Source organism: Tursiops truncatus, chromosome 15 (assembly GCF_011762595.2).
Source record: "Tursiops truncatus isolate mTurTru1 chromosome 15, mTurTru1.mat.Y, whole genome shotgun sequence".
NCBI classification, from domain to species: domain Eukaryota; kingdom Metazoa; phylum Chordata; class Mammalia; order Artiodactyla; family Delphinidae; genus Tursiops; species Tursiops truncatus.
In genome coordinates this window covers 37,112,621-37,131,471 of record NC_047048.1, presented here as the reverse complement: position 1 = coordinate 37,131,471, position 18,851 = coordinate 37,112,621, and the positions used below count along the sequence as shown (strand labels likewise).

General features: G+C 58.3%; 1 protein-coding gene across 4 annotated transcripts; it reads left to right on the top strand.

Annotated features, from left to right (window-relative positions):
* Positions 1–2,831: 2,831 nt before the first annotated feature.
* Positions 2,832–18,209, top strand: UBE2I (ubiquitin conjugating enzyme E2 I). Of its 4 annotated transcripts, none has more exons than XM_033839726.2 (7): positions 2,832–2,944; positions 8,816–8,891; positions 9,063–9,146; positions 10,088–10,160; positions 14,781–14,890; positions 15,015–15,094; positions 17,580–18,209. In XM_033839726.2, the coding sequence occupies exons 2-7, from the start codon at positions 8,826–8,828 to the stop codon at positions 17,641–17,643; spliced, it is 477 nt and encodes a 158-aa protein (XP_033695617.1). In that variant the 5' UTR covers positions 2,832–2,944; positions 8,816–8,825; the 3' UTR covers positions 17,644–18,209. The 4 variants fall into 4 exon arrangements, with proteins under 4 accessions (XP_033695617.1, XP_033695615.1, XP_033695618.1 ...); XM_033839724.2 differs by lacking the exon at positions 2,832–2,944 and adding an exon at positions 3,204–3,355; XM_033839727.2 differs by lacking the exon at positions 2,832–2,944 and adding an exon at positions 3,472–3,709.
* The last annotated feature ends 642 nt before the right edge of the window (positions 18,210–18,851 follow it).

Genomic DNA, 18,851 nt, shown 5'->3' with positions numbered 1-18,851 from the left:
CAGATGCCCATGGCCTGACCCTCAGCAGGCACCCGGGGGAGCTGGGGGTGCTGCCCCTACTCTAGGCAGCTCCCAGTCACACTTACCCCCTCCCCACATGGTGGGCACATGACCTGGCTCAGTCAGCCAGAATCCTTCCCCAGGGCTTTATATTTACTGACATTGCACAACGCCCCCCCCCCCCCCCCGCAAGCCTCAGTTTTTCCGTTGTACCCAGGGAGCTGGACCCAATCAAATCCCCCCTCTCTCACGAGAACTGTTGCACTTTGGACACAGCAAACTCCTCAGCACAGTGGAAATGTCACTTGTGGTCTGGTCTCAACTGCATATCCCACCCCACGCCTTCCCCTCCTCCCCTCCCCCTTGCTTGCTCTGCCCCATACACACTGGCCTTTCCCTACTCAGCCCACCTCCCTCTCCTTCTGCCGGGAAGGCTCTTCCCCCAGCCCTCCCCATAGGCCTGTTTGGAGGTCACCTTCTCGGAGACCTCCCTGTCTAAACCAGGTGCTTTAGGCAGTGCTTGCTGTGTAACAAGTCACCACAAACTCAGTGGCTTTAAAGAAGGCACCTCTTTTTTTAAAATCTTGGTTTCTGTGCCTCAGAAGCCCTGGCTTAGTGGGGTCCCCTGCTCAGGGTCTCGGAAGACTGGGGTCACCTTCTCCAGTCCTCTTGGGGCTCAGGGTCTCCCGCAGACTCCACGATTGTTGGCAGCTGTCAGCTTCCTGCTATTGAAGGCTTGGGATCCCTGCTTTCTTGCTGGCTGTCAGTGGGGGGGCCATTCTCAGTTCCTGGATGTCACCCCCTGTTCCATGCCATGTGGCCCTCCCTACAACATGGCAGTGTGCTTCTTCATGGACTGTCAGTTCTGGATACACGTTTGTGAATGACTGATGAGGGGGATCACCGAGAGGCCACCATGGAGAACCTGTGTGCAGGGGTGCAGGCTGCTCACATAAGGCTTCTGAAGGTTGAGGATTCCAGAGCCTGCCCACTCCCTGCCCTCCTCCAACCCACCCTCCAGCTAAACGTCCCTCCTCTCTCCAACGATCCCAGCACCCTTTCTCCCCGCCAGCATGAGGACCCCACACCACCTTCCACTGGGATAGGAGTTCTCTTTGCTGGTTGGAACTCAGCCACCTGGGCTGAGGGCCACACCTCCGCCACCTCCGGGTGTCCCCTCACCAGGACTTTGTCTTGCATCTCCTGCTCCACAGCCTTCTATGGCTCCCCATGGCCCACAGAATCAGGCCCAGGCCCTCCACAACCACATGCCACATCCAGTCTGCCTCCTCACACTATACCCACCATTACCCCTCCAGCCTACCTGCCCCCACCTCACTGTGAGCCCTACCCTCTCTTTGCCCCCTTGGCTGTGCAGAGCCCATGTGGGCCCCTAGTTCTCCTCTCCTTCCTCCAGCAATGGCCACCACCTTTCACTGGCCACTGCTACTTGCTGGGTGCCTTCCTCATGCAGCCCTGTGCAAACCTCCTGGTATTCTCACAAGAAAGATGGCACTGGCACCTGAGACCTATGCTCCTGGGGTTTCTTAAAGTGTAGCTCTGCAGCCAGGTGCTGTGCAGCAGGCCCACCTGGGGCATTTGTTAAAATGCACACTTGCAGGACCACTCAGAGCCAGCGAACCAGGGCTGGGGACCCAGAGAACAGATGTCTCAGACAATCCCTGATCCTGGCATTTGCCTCAGTGGAGGGACAAAGGGAGGCAGCGCCTCAGGCCAGGCCCACGCTGGGTCACTGTGGGGACCCAGGAGTGGGCAGTCCCTTTGGACTTCAGAGCCTAGGAGAGACTTGGAATGCTCACATGCGGCTCAAGGGGGCTGGGCCCTCTGGCCTTTGTTACCTGGGACCCCAATCACTATAACCAGGCCCTCTCGCTGGGCCACTGCTGACCAGGAGGTACCCTAGACAGACCCCCTCTCCAGCCCAAGAGAGCCACCAGACCCAGCAGACTACCCCCGACACACACCGCTGCCCACCCCCCATCTCAGGGCTTGTGGCCTTCCTCACTGTACTCCTCCAGAATAACAGAACTGCTGGGAGCACACGCAATTCATCCACTGAACACCCGCTGAGAGCTTTGGGCCAAATGTGGGCCTTGGGACACCAGACCTAGGGTCCCTGCCCTGGAGGCCAACAGTCTCAGCACAGTGCCAACTAGGGGACTGGGGTGGGGAGGGGGAATGCAAGGAAATGGAGGAGAGGAAGGAGGAAGGAGACAGAGGGAGACTGTGAAAGGGAAAGAAGCAGTGAATGAGAGCAAGCCCTCTCTGCTGTCCAGGGCCGCCAGGAGCCCTGCACCGGCCCCGCGGCCCGGGTCGGGGCCCGGGACACCTCTCGCCACCTGATCCCAAAGCGCCCAAGGGCGAGGCGGCCTGACCTTGGAAAGCGCCCTCTCCCACCGCGAGCGGGGGAGCGGGGGTCAGGGGCCGCCCGACGGGGAGGCGCCCAGCGTGGTCGGGAAGGACCCGCGTTTGCACACAGGTTCAGGGTGGACCCGAGACCGGGACGTCAGAGACTTGGCCGTGATTCGGCCAGCCTCCTTTCCCCTCCCCCACCTGCTCCCAGCCCCGACGCCCCTCCCCCCAGTGCCAGCCCCCGGGTTAGGGAGCGTCCGCACTTCTCCTTCCGTCGGTCGGGCCACCACTCGGCCTTTTGTACGGGGTCTGCTCATTGGGCAGATTCGACAAACGCCCCGCCCAGAGCCCCGAACTGGCCAATTGCAAGGGGCTTCACAGTGTGCCGTACTCGAGGGATCGTCACCTTGCTGCGACGCTTTGGGGATCCCTAGGCCTCAGTAGTCTTTGCTCCCCTGCCCCGGATCCTAGCCTCAAGGAGACCTCTGGGAGCCGTGCCCGGGGAGGTGCCCGCGGGGCATCCGGGGAGCCCTTGGAGATCTCGGCCTCCCCGTTACCCCGCCGCTCGCCGGTGTGTCCTCGGGTGGACGCGTGCCCCGCGAAGGGGAGTTTGCAGACGCTCCCTCACATCGGGGACGCGGCTCCTTTAAGAGAGCAGGTGTCCAGGGCGCCGCCTGACTGGAAAGCCGCCCCCGGGCCGGGCTCCCGGGCCGGTGCCGGGGCGCGGGCGCGCGGCGGCGGAACGCGGGCGGTGGGCGGCGAACGGCCTAGCGGCCGGCGCGGGGCGGGCGGCGGCGGCGGCGGGTTGCTGGGTAGGCGCGCGGTGGGCAGGCCTCGCAGGCCCCGCCCCGCCCCGCCCGCTCCGGGGTCCTCGAGCGCTCGGGCTGCGCGCGGAGCGGGCTCGGGAGGGAAGTCCCGAGACAAAGGGAGCGCCGCCGCCGCCGCCTCGTCCGCCTCGCTCGCCGGGCCGCGGCCGCCCGAGGTGAGCGCGCGGGGCGGACGGGCCGGGGGCCAGGCCTCGGCGGGCCGCGGCCTCCGGCGCTGTCGGGCCCGGCCGGGCGGGCGCCCTACACCCGCGGCCCGGCCCGCTCCCGGGAACCGGCCCGCCCCGGGCTGCTGACGCCGTGGCGGGGGCCGACCCGCTGGGCTCACCGGCCCGCGGCCCGAGCCCCGGCCCGTCGCAGCCCGGGGGGGCGGGGGACGTTCGCTCGGGCGCGCGCTCGGGCGGTTCGCGGCGCGCGGGTCGCGTCCGGGGCCGCAGACGGCGCCCGCCGCTCGGGCCGCGGTGACAGGAGCGCCGAGCCCTCCGCCAAGGCGGAGCGTTTCCGGGGTCAAGGTGTGCGCGCGAACCTGTGGCGCGTTCTAGCCCGGGAGAGGACGCACCGCACAAAGAGTGCAAAGCCGCGCGCTGCAGAAGCGCGGGCGCGTTTGGGGGGGTGGCGTGTGATGCCTAGAAATGAAAACAAGTCCGAGCTCTTGCGCCTCCGGAGCTCCGCTCCCAGTTGGTGGGACACTGAGTGTTAGCGCTCCCCTTAACGGGGAGATTTCCTCCCAAGACTGCTTTGTACCAATTGCATGGAGGCTGGAACTGGTAGTTAGGCGAGTAGGAGGAAGGCGAGGCGATGATTAGCTGGGATCATGGTAACAACGACAACACCTGCTCCTAAATCACGGAATTAACTGGTCTGGTTTGTATGATTTGGAAATAAGCTTAGTTCTTCAGTTAGCAAAGTTACTGTTCTGTGTTTGCGGAACTGGCTTTTGTTGGTCTCCTTTTAAAGCCTGTAGTCGTAAATGTTTCTTGTTCTTAAGGAAACCGTGCGTTTGGATAGAAAACCTACCCAACAGGAAAGAGAGATGGATCCCAAGTTTGTCCTGACTTGTTTATGGCCTTTCGGGTGGTTTAGGCGTGAATTTTGTATCTTGTTGCACCTTTGTCTGGTGAATCTTGCTGGGGGTTTGGGGCCTTGCTTCAGAAACGGCTTGGGGTCCTGGGAAGTAATGTCAGGAAAGAACAGGGAACTGCACCTGGTCTGGAGTGTCTCCTGAGTGCAGGGTGCCTGCATCAGGTGAAGCCAGTGCCTTCCCCTGGGGAGTTTACTTTGGGTGAAAAAAACCCATCCGGGGCTGCTGATCCTTTATCAGTTTCATCCCCGGCCAACCTGTGGGGTCACAGTGCTATTGTCCATTTTACAGGTGAGAAGGTTGAGGGTGGTAGAATCCACTCGCCCACATATGCAGCCAGTAAGTGGCTCTGAAGTCTCCTGTCAACTAGAAGAGCGGGTTCAAGTACAGCCCGATCTGGAAGAAGGTGACGGCAGATTTCCAGGGTCTCCCTGGAGAACCCGGGTCCTCCCCTGCAGGCTGTGTTTAGCAGTTCATAGATATCTTATTTTCATATCTTACGATTTTGCTGTTTTAAAGTGTCTAGTAACACTTAACTGCTCCTTAAGTGCCTCTCTGTCATTTGGGGAAGGCAGATTCGATCCTAAGTGCGATTCTGAAGTAGTGGCTCCATGTTGTAATTAAAATGTACCAAATTGGCTGCTTTCTCCTGGGGAGCAGGAGGCCAGGTCTCTGCTTGGGACAGTGCAGGTGTGCACCTGTGGCTGTTTGCCCTGGTGGTGGAAGTGGTCTTTTTGGTTCCCACTCTGGTCCATTGGCACCCCTAAGGAAGGGGCTGCAGGAACTCCTGTGGGGACCCCCCCCCCGTTACCTTTTGCACCTGAGACAACCACAGCTGGTGCTTGGACAGGGCCTGCAGAGGCAGCTTTGTCCGTTGTCAGCAGAAGAGGTGGCCTGTGGCAGGGTCCTGGCATGCGGTCAGCATACAGGCGGTGCTCAGGATTGCCCTGCTGGCCTCTCCTGCGTCCTGGCCCAGCCCTGCCCCTCCAGAGCCGCCTGAGTACTGGCTTGCCAGTACTCAAGGCGGAATCCACGGATCCTCGGTGTCCAGAGTGCTGCCCTGGGGCTCCAGAAACCAGTCTTGATGCCTGGCCGAGCGCAGACTCGGGAACCTCACGCCAGCTGCTTGTCTTCTGCTGCTGAACTTCTGCGTTCATTAGTTCAGAGGTGGCCGCCAGCCTATGCTGCGTGCTCTGCCCTGGCTGGTGAGGGGCTTGCTGTGGACATCCTCCACATCCCTCAAGCCCCGTGGGGGGGGGGGTCGTTCCCACCAGCCCTGGGGATGAGGTGGGGTTGAGCCCTATTTAGAAGAGCCATTTGAAGGGTTTGAAAAAGTCTCAGGAATGAAGGTTTTACAGTTTTACAGACTTTGGGGTTACTGCCCTAGCCTCCGACAAGAGAGTCTTAAAGACAAAAGCGGCTGGCGCTCTCCTGTGCCCTGATCCGCTGCATCTCCCTGCCTCCCTCAAGCAATCCCAGGCCCTCAGGACCAGTGCCCACCCTTCCGGCTCTTTCTTATGTTCCTGCACTGAGCCCATTGCTGCAGGCTGTGTCCAGGCAGCCACCTGACCACCATTAGGACCCAGGTGCCGCCCGTCTCGTAGTCGTCCTGCTTTGTGTCTCCTGGCACCTAGCACTTCTCCCCATGTCAGCCGTCCGGGCAGCGACACTCATACCATTCCTCAATTTATGTTGCATGAATGAATGAAAATAGCAGATAGAGGTGTGCCATCCAGGGAAGGAGATCCTAGACGTGTTACTGACGGTCGGGTCCACGGATGGGGAGGAAGCGGGCAGACCAGAGCTCTGGGGTTGGGGGTGGCAAAGAGAAATTGTGTTTTGGGTGCAGGCCTGGTGTTACTTGTCTTGGACTTAATCTTGAGGTTGGGCAAGTTTATAGCCTTTTAGAAGGTGTGCTTGGGTCAGAGTGCTGCCAGGGCAACAGCTCCTGTCACCGTGCCTGCTGAGTGGGGGGCTTTGATTTTTTTATATATATAAATTTATTTATTTTTGTCTGTGTTGGGTCTTCGTTGCTGCACGCGGGCTTTCTCTAGTTGTGGCGAGCTGGGGCTACTCTTCGTTGCCGTGTGTGGGCTTTTCATTGTGGTGGATTCTCTTGTGGAGCACGGGCTCTAGAGTGCAGGCTCAGTAGTTGTGGTGCAGGGGCTTAGTTGCTCCACAGCACGTGCTCGACCAGGGCTCGAACCCATGTCCCCTGCATTGGCAGGCGGATTCTTAACCACTGTGTCACCAGGGAAACCCGGGCTTTGATTTTTGACCCTCGCTTTTTTTCATGATGACATGAGTATATGTGTTTCTTGATGACACACCACATCCCGTTGCTCTGGTGTTTTGCAGTAACTCACCCCACTTCCTGAGACCTGGGCTCGTGGGTGATGCTGGAGGCTGCGGTGGCCATCCCAAACCCGCCCTCCCCCCCAGCTATGCTTACTTCTTGGGGAGTCGTCCAAGAGCCAGATCCCTGCAGAGTTCCTGGCTCCATGGGGCCACTGGGCCTGGGGACGTGCCCTTGTAACCAGCACCCAGTGAGTTAGCCGCCCAGGGCCCCACTGATCGGCTGGTCTGCTGTTGCATTGTTGACCTGACTCCACCTCTCCTGCAGGAACGTGGGCGTGTTTGTGTTGTCTGAGGCCTGGGGGCAGAGTGTCCCAGCAGATGCTGCAACAAGGTTTTGATTTGGATTGCTGGTGCACTTGGGGGTCAGCCTTAGCCAAGGGAGGGGGCTGCAGGAGTGAGTATGAGGCAGGGGCTGCAGAGAGGAGCAGCCCTCCTGCCGGAAGTGGGAAGACCCCCTGGGTTTGAGTTGAGGCTTCTCCCTCAGTGGGCAGGTTACTTCTGATCTTCCCTTCTCAGGTCTAAAACGGGCTTGGTGGTCCCCAACTCTGGGTCAGGGCCGGCACAGCTGGGAAGCACGGCTGGTTTCCAGTTCTGTCTTTGGCAGAAGTTTGTTCTTCTGTGCCTGGTTGAGAGCTGTGTTGTGGTTGCGGAGGGTGCCCCGTGTTGTCCTAGGGAACTCGAGGTGCTGGACCTCTTCCCTGCCAGAGGTGCAGAGGGGGCCTGTCCCCGGGCCCTCCAGTGCAAGCCTGCAGGGTGGGGACAAGCCACCAGCCATGCACGTGTAGGATACACTCTCTTCGGTCTTGTTAAAGTCTTGCTTAATGGAAATACTTGATTCAGGGTATCTTTAATGTTCCCATGGACTCTGAAGACCAGCAAACACACTTGGGATCAAATTCTTCAGCAAGTTTTCGGGTCTTAGTTGCGGCGTGTGGGCTTAGTTGCCCCGCGGCATGTGGGACCTTAGTTCCCCCATCAGGGATCGAACCCGCGTCCTGTGCATTGGAAGGCAGATTCTTAACCACTGGATCATCAGGGAAGTCCCTAAGGGTCGCGTTCTTGTGGGCAGAAGGAGGCCGAGGGCAGCAGGGGTTACGATAGAGTGCCACATGCCTGGTCTGGTCTGGTCTGCGTGCTGCATTAGCAGCACCTGGGAGATGGGCTGACAGCTCCGGGCAATGAATCTGAGTGGCTGATGCCGCCAAGCCCTGAGGGTCTGTGGTCCAGAGGTGCAGGGGAGCCGATATTCAGGAGAGACCAGGAGTTTGCATAGCTTGGCTGCAGGGCCTGCTCCCCCTTTTGTTGACTTTCCCAAAGTCACTGGGAGACAGGTCTTGGCCCACTCACAACAGGTGGAGTGGCAGTGGGTCCTAGGGTGGGGCTGTAGGATGAGAAAGTGGCAGGGGCCAGGGAAGGCCCGAGCCCCCAGGCCTGGTGACAGGTGGGTCTGTTGGATGCTGGTGGGAGGGGGGGTGCTGCCTCTGGACTTGTGCAGCCCCCACCCCTTGCATGGTTAAACTGCTCTCTGCCCAGGGCTGCCTTCCTCTTGGTTGCCTTCCAGGACCAGGGCTCTCCTCCTGGCCGGGCATGAGTCTAGATTCTGAGCCCCCGATTCTGGGCCGGAGGCCTGCCAGCACCCCCACGTCCCTGCACCGGGAAAGGGGAGTGCTCAGAGACTGCCCCTCCCAGGTCTCGGGCCTGCGCTCTGGACATCCCCATCTTGTCCCTGCCTCTGCTACGGAGTCTGGTGGAATTGGGGTCCCTGTCACTCCAGCAGGTGCACAGGAGAAAGAGGGCAGGGCTAGTGGGCAGGTGGCTGCTGCGAGTGCACGGCGCCCCTCCCCATGCAGCACCTGGCAGCTATGTGACCTGGGCCTGGGGCTTTGCTTCTCTGGAGCTCTGTGTCACCATGAAATGCAGGTCACAGCGTATGCCATGGGGGCCTGGGGATGGGAGACCCGCTCCCTGTTCCCTGGCGAGCTGCCTGCACCAGGAGGCTGGGAGGCTGGGGTGGGGGGAGCCGTGACAGCTTGTCCAGAGCGGCGTGTGGGGCTGGGCGGGAACCTTGGTTTCCCTGCTTCTTGGAAGCGAGTCTGTTGGGCTGGGCTGGGCACGGGGTGAGGGGGCAGAGGGCCCACAGCTGCCGGTGCTCATCGCACACTCTGCCCATCTCTTCTAGGGACGCAAACATGTCGGGGATCGCTCTCAGCAGACTCGCCCAGGAGAGGAAAGCTTGGAGAAAAGACCACCCGTTTGTAAGGAAAGCTTTACTTCTGCGTGTGGCAGGGTGATGGTTTCCCCTTGACAAGAACGTCAGGTCCCTGCGGGTCAGCCATTTGGCCTCTGGGCTGATGCTGGCGGGTTTATCCCGGGAGCAGGGAACTGGCTGCCACGGCGCTGATGTGCCCTGTGTTGTTTTCTCTCAGGGTTTTGTGGCCGTCCCAACAAAAAATCCCGACGGCACGATGAACCTCATGAACTGGGAGTGCGCCATTCCCGGGAAGAAGGGGGTAAGAGGGGCTGCCCCCCTTCAGAAGGACTCAGGTTCAAGTGTGTGTGATGATTGTGATGGTCACGCGGGCCGTGGTCCCATCCCCTGGCCAGGGGGACAAGGTTAGGGTGACATGTGGCCCTCCGGGCAGTCTTAATTCAGAAAGAAGCTGGGCTCTAGCAGATGGGGAGGGGTGGCGTCATGCAGCCCCCCTGCCACGTCCCAGGAGCAGGAGGAGCCCTGGAGGGGGTGGAGGGGGGCTGAGGTTGAAGCAGCCCGGACATGGTGGTGCTCTGGGGCACGGGGGGTGTGGGTCTTGAGCCTGGGACACCTGCAGATCCTTAGACACAGAGGCCCGGCATCAGCCACCTAAGACAGCCATGTGGGGCCCCACATGTCCTGCACTCATGGGCCACGGTGCTGCCTCCTCCGCTCACCTGAGTGTGCCTGGGTCCGTTAGGACTGGCACGTTGGAAGCATTTGGGAGGGAGGGTCTCTTCTTGGGTGAACTGGAAGGAAGGAGGAGACTCCTGAGGTGTCTGGGTGATGACAGGGCTTCATCGTCTCCATTTTCTCCTACCCATGGTTGGTTGTAAGCATACAGCAGTAGGCCTGGGGGTGGCGAGTGGGGAGGGGTGTTGGGCCGTGGAACTGGGAGGTTGCCCAGGGACCCATGGGACCTGAGGGAGGAGCCTCACAGAGCCGCCAAGTCTTCACTGTACCCACTCAGTGTCGGCGGGAGCCCCCCAGGGCCTCCTGTCTCTCCAGGGAAGGCCCTTTCCAACTCGGGGGTCATGGAGGCCCCAACAGTCCTGCTAGTGGGCTGTGAGCCATTAGGAGCTGCCTCTGGGGGGCCCTCACCATCCTGGGGTGCAGCTGGAGCAAGCTCCTTGCCCTTCCTGGGCCCAGCCCGCCGCAGAGACCCGCAGCACACCTGATCACAGTTTTATTTCCCAACAGACTCCGTGGGAAGGAGGCTTGTTTAAACTACGGATGCTGTTCAAAGACGATTATCCATCCTCACCTCCGAAATGTAAGTAGAACGCAGTCCTCAGAAGTCGGTCGGCTTCTGCCTGTTCCTTCAGAGAGCTTGGGCCTGTGGAGCTTCAATTATGTCCTGCTCTGCTCCTGGGGTGGCTCCAGGGACTCTGATCCCTGGGGCTGGCTGTGGATTTGAGTCTGTTTGTACCCCCAGTGGCTAGAGGTGCACATAATAGGCCCAGTCTCAGACCCAGAATCCCAGCTCTCATCACTGAGAGGTGGGCCCTTAGTGCCACCAAGTTCCAGCCCTGGATGGGGTAGACATGCAGAAGGACAGCGGTCCAGAGCCTCACCCCACAGAGGGTTTTGTTGCCTGTTAGAATTTGATACTTATGTGGTGCAGCGTGTGCACCCTGGGTGGATAGCGTGCTGAAGTCTCCAGAGAAAGCGGCAGGAAGAAAGAGCCAGGGCTGCATCTGAGATAGTGCAGTGGCCAGACCATCAGAACACATTTCAGCAAAACTCGGAAGGGACCCCAGGTCCCTCCCTTTTTGTAGCTGGAAATGAGCAAATGCTATCTGTGTCTGGTTAATTGGGTGTTTTAACGCATGCCCCAGCATGTGAAGAGTGCCCCCAGCACCAAGACTGTCAGCGTTCACTCTGGTGGTCAGTAATTCAAGATGTCTGTTATAAAGACACAACCAGAAGAATTTCTAAAACTAACAGTTAACCACTGGGATGGAGACTTATTTCATATGGGGTGGTTCTTTGCTGTTTGAATTTTTTTGCCACGTGCAGGTATTACCTTAAAGAATGTCTTTAATCAGGGACTTCCCTGGTGGCGCAGTGGTGAAGAACCACCTGCCAATGCAGGGGACATGGGTTTGATCCCTGGTCTGGGAAGATTCCACATGCTGTGGAGCATCTAAGCCCATGTGCCACAACTACTGAGCCTACACTCTGGAGCCCACGTGCCTGGAGCCCATGCTCCGCAACAAGAGAAGCCACCGCAATGAGAAGCCCGCACACTGCAATGAAAGAGTAGCCCCCTCGCCGCAACTAGAGAAAACCCATGCCAGCAACAAAGACCCAATGCTGCCCCCAAAAAATTTAAAAAGAATATCTTTAATCAAGAAATGAGACATTGTAGCTACGTTCATCACTTCTATTCTACATTGTATTGGAATTCCAAGAAGATAGAGCCCGACAAGAAAAAGAAATCCCAGCAGAAGAACTGGAAGACAAGACTGCAGACAATCTTTCCCTGAGTCTAAGATTGCTGAATAAAAGACTAATTCACAAAATTTTTTATTTAATTTAAAGGGGGGGGGGCTTCCCTGGTGGCGCAGTGGTTGAGAGTCCACCTGCGGTTGCAGGGGACACGGGTTCGTGCCCCGGTCCGGGAAGATCCCACATGCCACGGAGCAGCTGGGCCCGTGAGCCATGGCCGCTGAGCCTGCGTGTCCAGAGCCTGTGCTCTGCAACGGGAGAGGCCACAGCAGTGAGAGGCCCACGTATAGAAAAGAAAATAAATAAAGGGGGGGACTTCCCTGGTGGTCCAGTGGTAAAGAATCCGCATTCCAATGCAGGGGACATGGGTTTGATCTCTGGTCGGGGAACTAAGATCCCACATGCCGTGGGGCAGCTAAGCCCGCGCACCACAACTACTGAGCCTGCGTGCCGCAAACTACAGAACCTACGCCCTCTGGAGCCCGCGTGCCACAGCTAGAGAGAGAAAACCTGCACACCACAACTAGAGAGAAGCCTGCACGCCGCAACGGAGTATCTTGCATGCCCAACAAAGATCCCACGTACTGCAACTAAGACCCAGTGTAGCCAAAAAAATAATAAATATAAATTTAAAAGGGAATTCTCTGGTCCAGCTTTCACTGCCAAGGGCGTGGGTTCAATCCCTAGTCGGGGAACTAAGATCCCACAAGCCCCAAGGCGTGGCCAAAAAAAAAAAGATCTCTCCGCTGAAAATGATCAGATGTTTCTGCAAGGATCAGGGGCAGCCTTGATCCCTGGCAGGGCAGGCCGTGTGCACAGCTCGGAAGACTGAGTGCATGTGCCTGTTCTCTCCCAGCTCTTCTGCAGGTTCAGTGTGATCCCAGTCACAACACAAGCAGACTTTTTTGGAAACTGTCACGCAGACTCTAAAATGCAGGAAATGCAGGGTGCTGAGAACAGCCATGCCCTTGGAGATCTGTGGGGGGAGATTGTGAGGCCTAGGCTGAGGCCGCTTGGGTGAGGAGAGCACCCAGACCTGTAGGACGGCAAGATGGAAAGCAGGCTGAGATCTGCTGCAGGGACACTGAGACACAGGCCTGCAAGGCAGAGTCCAGAGAGGCCAGCCGTATACAAGCTTGGCTGATGACAGAGGCAACTCTGGGAGGCATGGGGGGCCCAGTGGAAGGAGAGCTCGCTCTCCTGCGGATCTTGGTGCCCGGTGGGAAGTACAGCTGTGGAGGAGACGGGAGGACCTCTCCATCACGTGGGCAGGCTGAGAGCACTTTAACCATAAGGAGAGAAAGAATGAGCTGGACTGCATTTAAATCAAGACCATCTCCTCATCAGGAGACACCAGTGAGAGTGAGGAGAGAGATGGGATGTGTTTGTCAGTTCTCGTTCCAAATACATCAAGAGCGTTTGCACTTCAGTGAGAAAGGGCAAACTGCCATTAGCTCAGGCCCTTCCCAAAAGAGGCTCTCCACCCAGCCAGTGGGCACAGGGAAAGGTGCCTGACCTCATCACCAGACACTGCAAGTGACAACCCAGCAGGAACAGGCAGGCAGTGGGGGGCGAGGGGCCCAGCTCTAGAGAGCACTTCCCTCGGAAAGCTCTCGGTTTGTCTACTGAGGCTACACTTAACACCTGCCCTGGGACCGGCTGTTCACTGAGGAGAGACCCAGTGCAAGTGTGCACACCGAAAGGCCTGGGCAGCATGTGTCTGGAAAAAGCTGGGGGCAGTGCAGGTGTCTGTTCACAGTAGAATGGACAGATGAACGGTGGGACAGTCTGCAGCAGAGAGAAGGAAGAGTCTGTGAGCGTTCATGACATGAGTGAGTCTCCCAGATGCCAAGGAGCTGGACCAGGTTCCGTTTGTGGAGGTCAGCAGTCCATGTGATGGCAGTGTTAGGAGTCAGGAGGGTGACCTGGTGCAGAGGGAAGGCAGCCAGTCACCTGAGATGGGGGTGAGGGGCTGAGGGGTGCTGGGAGACAAATAACAAAGGGCCTGTGTCCTGCGTATATAAAGAGCATCTGCAAGTCAACAAGAAAAGCGTGTGAGAGGTTTAAAGAAGAGCTTCTCCAAAGAAGCAGCAAGTGCGTCGCAGGGAGTGAAAGGAAAATGCAAATCAGAACCATGAGAGGCAGCCACTGTCATCAGGGTGGCTGAATTCCATGGCTGACACCACCAGGGGCTGGCAAAGTCACAAAGCGTGGGAACATGCAGACCCTGCTGGCGGCATGTAAGTTGATACAGCTGCTGTGGAAATGAGCAGTATCTACTCAAGTTCAACATGGACACCTTAAAACCCCGCATTTTCACATTGTGTGCACTAGAATTCACGTTCAGGAATGTTTGCAGCTTCAGTCGTAGTAGCTCAGATGTGCACCTACGGTGGGGTGGGCAAGTCCATGGGCAGCTTCTCCCAGCGAGGCCTGTGTGGCAGCAAGGTGCAAACTGACCCCTGGGTGTAGAGCTGCGAGTCCTGGTCTGGGGGCAGGGCAGGTGTACAAGTTGGGATAATGAGGCAGGTGAGGGAGGGAGTTTTCTGGAAGCTGTTGGTATGAGTGGGTGTGTTCATTTTTGGTAATTCATCAAGTGTACTAGCTGAACTTTTCTGGGTATAATTAAATAATGTTTTAAAAATCAAGAGAAAGGGGGAAAGCGCCCAGATGAGAGAAAAACACACGTTAGGTGAGTTAACGGACCCTGGGTGGGGCTCATAATGGCAATTTTTTCCTACCTTTTTTTTTTCCTTTATTATTTTTGTCCATGTCACAAGGCATGCAGGATCTTAGTTCCCCAACCAGGGATTGAACCTACGTCTCCTGCAGTGGAAGCGCAGAGTCCTAACCACTGGACCATCAGGGAAGTCCCTGCTGCTCTCTGCTCTTTTATGTTTTCAAATTTCCTACATGTATTCTTTCTTATTTTTATTTTTTAAAAAGAAAATTAACTTTTTTTGCTTTGTGTTATTTTATTTTTGAAGGAAGAATGTGGGGTCATAAAAGTCTCTGTTTTGAAGCAGGATGATCTGCTTTGAAAATGGCCACTTGTTTGGAAGGGCCTCTGAGTTTCTGCCCTTGGCCTTCCCGCAGGACCCTCCTCACCTGCTGCAGTGGCCCCTTCCCATTTTCCTGAGTCGGGCCGCAGCCCGGCTGGGAGGACATGGGGGCAGCCATCTGGGGCTCTGTGCTCTGAATGCCAGTACCCCGGGTGGCGTCCTGGGAGCACGTGGCTTCCCCTCTGAGTCTGTCAGGAAGGTGGCTGCTTACTCCTCCCACCTCAGGGCCAGTTTCGTTTTTCTAAGTAGTTCTTGGCCAGGTGCCTGGTGACCAGCCGGGTGCCCCAGTGTAGGGGGAGAGGCCCCGTCGGGGCAGGACATTACTTGGTAGGAAGATACCTGCCACCAGAAACATGTTTCTTTCATTCCCTTTGCTCCAGGCAAGTTTGAACCGCCGTTATTTCATCCAAACGTGTACCCCTCAGGCACAGTGTGCCTGTCCATCCTGGAGGAGGACAAGGACTGGAGGCCGGCCATCACGATTAAGCAGGTATGGAGTGCGAGCTCCCTCCACCCTTCAGGGCCCGAGGGCCAGTGGTCCTCCATCCCGGGAAAGTTTGCCTTTCAGCCCGCTGGCCTCTCATCTTGCTCTGTTTGTTTTGTCTCTTACACAGATCTTATTAGGAATACAGGAACTTCTAAATGAACCAAATATCCAAGACCCAGCTCAAGCAGAGGCCTACACGATCTACTGGTTAGTAGCAGTCCAGCCCCGTTTGCTGCAACTTCTTCTTGGCCTCCCTGAAGTCTGGTCTAGGCTGCCCCTGACAGCCTGGCTGGGAGGCAGCGGTAGGGGGGGTGAGACACGGCAGCCGGGCTGTCCTGCAGCCAAGGGAGCTGCGTGTGCAGAAACAGGTGACCCGCGGGGGGGTGGGTGTCAGGAAGCCGAGCTCAGGTGTTGGCCACTTTGTGTCTGAGCTGTGGCCGGGCCGGCCCTGGGACTCTGGTCCAGCTCAGAGGGAACATCCCCCTGAGTGGGGCCCTGAGGGAGGGATGTCCAACAACCCAGCTCAACCAGGGACCCCAGACCTTCCACCTTGGCCCTCCTGCTGCTCTCCCCATCTCCAGCCCCTCTTCCTGGTCCCGCCTGGGTGTGGTGCCTCCAATGGGGGTGGTCAGTGGGGGCGTGATGATCAGGTTGCTCTTGGCCACCCAGCTGCTGTGATCCCTACCCCCCCACCCCCCAGTGCCAGGCGTCCACTCCATGCCTGGCCCTTCCCCGCATGGCACGTGGGTCCTGCGTCCACTCTCCGTGATGAGGGAGGAGGCCTGGTATGACGTAACTGGGGTGAGCAGTGGTTAAATGTGGCGTGTGAGCCTGTGGTCCTCCCCAGGCTGGTCTGGACGGGGCCTTAAGCTAGTCTGGGGCTCTGACGCCCATTGCTCCATCTGCCCATGTTCAGAAACCCAGGCCCACACCTGAGGGGAATTGGGGAACGGAGAGTAGCATTTTCTGAGAACAGTGCCCAGGTGCCCCAGTGGCCTGGGACCCAAGGGGCTGGCCCTCGGGAGAGGCCAGGCAGGAGCCTGTTCCTTCCTGGAGGGCATCTGGAGTGGGAGGTGGAGGGTAAAGCAGAGGCTGAGACTGTCCTGGGGCTGCTCTGAGCAGCCGGCACCCCAGCTGTTGCGAGTCCACCTGAGAGAAGCACCACGTTGCAGGAGAGGTATTTGTCTTCCCAAGATGGCTCAGGTCTCTGGGCCCAGCCCAGTGTTGTCTAAGGGCAGAAGAACCCCCCGGCAGGGCCAAGGTCCCAGAGCCCCCTGGCCCACCCCCTCCGGACTTCAATCTGGCCTTTTCCCTGGGGCTTCCCGCCAGGGGGCATTGCTCAGTGGCTCGAGTGGAGCGTCAGCGACTCCTGCCCTGACCTCAAGCTGGGCGCTGTGTGCTTTCACTGCCGCGCCCCGTTGGCCCTGCACCCTTTGTAAATAAGGCCACTGGGGTACTCGTTTGAGCTGAGTCCTTGCGACAGAGGCGTGTGGCCCTCAAGCCCGAGATGTCTCCTTGCTGCTCATAGAGCAGAGCCGGGGTTTCCTGGGTTCTCTGTGTTGGTGGCAGCGGCGTGTGGCCGAGGTACCATGGGACACTGCTCTGCACCGTCAGGCACCGAGGCTCTTCTGGTTTTGTGGTCGGTGCTGGCCCAGGCTGGTGGGATCTGCCTGTATTCCCACCTTGCTCCCAAAAGGTCACAGGGCACATCCTACACTGGCAGGTGCCTGCAGCCCCGTCCCGGCCTTCACTTGGTCAGTGGCGGAGCTGGACTTGGCTGTTCCGCCCACTCCTTCCAAAGCTCCCCGGCCACTGCCTCCGCCCTGGGGCTGTGGTGGCCTGGGCTTGACACAACACTGGGAGCCAGGGTCGAAGGTTAGGGGCCGGGGGTGGGTGTGCTCAGACCACTGTAGGCGCTGGTCCCGTGACCTCACTCTCCAGCTCTCAGGGCCACACCAGCCTCCTTGGCGCTGGGCCAGCACAGGGCCGCACCAGCAGCTCTGCCTCTCCTGCTGCTGGCACTGCAGCCGTTCCCCAGGGAGGCCACAGGCAGGGTCCTGGGCACTGGAGCCGTCGGCGCCATGGTGCAGCTGAGGAGCTTCTGCCACCCCGTGCCTGGGCTGTGGTTACAGCTGGGCCTCAGGCCGTGGGCTGCGCTCTGAGGGGCCTCGCTGGTTGCACAGCACAGCTTGGAAAGACCCCTGACTTTCTTAGCGGGGGCTTTGCACACCTTCGTGAGGGTCACTGACCAGCCCCAGCACTGGGTGTCCAGGAACCCTGTCTGCAAATATCTCCTCTCGGGGCGATGCACAATTGGCCCCTTTTATCAGCGGTGGTTCTCACCCTAGAGCCCCAGCTGGGGTCCTGCCTGGCTGCCGTAAGCTGCTCGCACCTTCTCCCATGGTACTGAGAGCTGAGGGCAAACCCCCCAGAGGTTTGTGTCTGGTTTTGAAGCAGATGGTACTGGGAGATCTGTTTCCTCCAGTGACGGGTATGATGGATGCTGCCTCAGAGGTGGGGAAAGAAGCTGCTGGTCGCTGGCTAGACCGGCAAACCCACAGGGCTCACCCTTCTCCCAGTTTGGCCCAGGACCGGTGCCCCCGAGACCTCCTCGCTCATGCGCTCCAGGCTTCCTGGGCGCCCTCGGGCAGCGGCCGCACATTCTAACATGTCTCTCTTTTGACCTCCTCAGCCAAAACAGAGTGGAATACGAGAAAAGGGTTCGAGCACAAGCCAAGAAGTTTGCTCCCTCATAAGCAGCGACCTGTGGCATCATAAAAAGGAAGGGATTGGTGTGGCAAGAACTTGTTTACAACATTTTTGCAAATCTAACGTTGCTCTCTACAATTACTGGTCACCTGGGGAGGGTTGGGCGGGCGCCATTTTCCATTTCCGCCACTGGTACAGTCTCGGCTCGCTGAATCGCCCAGTTTTTCATACAGGGTCTCTTCCTTCAGTCTTTTGTATTTTTGATTGTTATGTAAAACTTGCTTTTATTTTAATATTGATGTCAGTATTTCAACTGCTGTAAAATTATAAACTTTTATACTTCAATGAGTCCCAAGGAGCTAGTTCCTTTGCTCGCGGATGCAGGCATGCTTCACGCCGTCTAGAGCTGCACTTAGCCTTCAGCTGGCTGCACGAAACAGAAAATCAGACCTGCCCCGCCCCACCGCCTCCTCTCCCAGAGCCCGGCTTGTGTTGCTTACGAGCCTCAGATCCACAGTCAGCCAGCGTTGCGTTTCCGCATCACTTCCTTTGTGTTTATATGGCGTTTGTCTGTGTTGCTGTTTAGAGTAAATAAACTGTTTATATAAAGGTTTTTGTTGCATTATCATCATTAAAAGTGAGGAGGTGACCTCCGTGTGCCCAGCACCCCCCACTCGGCCCCATCCTCTGTAAATAGTGTTGTGTATTCTGTCCCCCCGATGCCAGTGCTCTGGGTTGCAGAGTGCTAGAGAGTTCTGGTCTGGTCAGGTTGGAACTGGCATCAAGACATTTGTAAAGCTCGCACCGCCTGGGCCATCAGGAGGACAAGATGCCTAACCCAGGCCAGGCGGGCCCGGGGAGGACTGCCGTTCAAGCAGCTCACCCCCTCAGTGCCATCGCAGGCGGCTGAGGGTGGCGGGGCCCTGACAATGGAGCCCAACCTGCGGGTGAGGCGTGTGGCCTCCTCTTGCCCAGCAGCGCCCTGGCCTCAGCAGCTGCCCCAGCCTCTACGTGTAGCACCTGCGCCATCCCTCCCCGCAACTCCCACCAACCCCCACTCCTGTGCTCGCGCATCAGCGTCCCCGTGTCCCCGCCAGACGCAGGTGGTCCTGGCACCAGGACACCCTGAAAGAGCAGCAACCGGCCACCGCCTGCCCCTCAGGCTCTTCCCTTTTCCTGAAGCATCTGATCCTGCTCTGCCTGGAGGCTGCTCTCCTCAAAGCACCGCGGATGAGGCCGCTGAAGCTGCAGAACT

What these genes read in the sequence shown, in the direction of transcription:
- UBE2I (XM_033839726.2), top strand. Translation starts at nt 8,826, where the DNA reads ATGTCGGGGATCGCTCTCAGCAGACTCGCCCAGGAGAGGAAAGCTTGG. An exon ending in CGGCCATCACGATTAAGCAG is followed by an intron (nt 14,891 to 15,014) that starts GTATGGAGTGCG and finishes TCTCTTACACAG; the next exon opens with ATCTTATTAGGAATACAGGA. An exon ending in GAGGCCTACACGATCTACTG is followed by an intron (nt 15,095 to 17,579) that starts GTTAGTAGCAGT and finishes TGACCTCCTCAG; the next exon opens with CCAAAACAGAGTGGAATACG.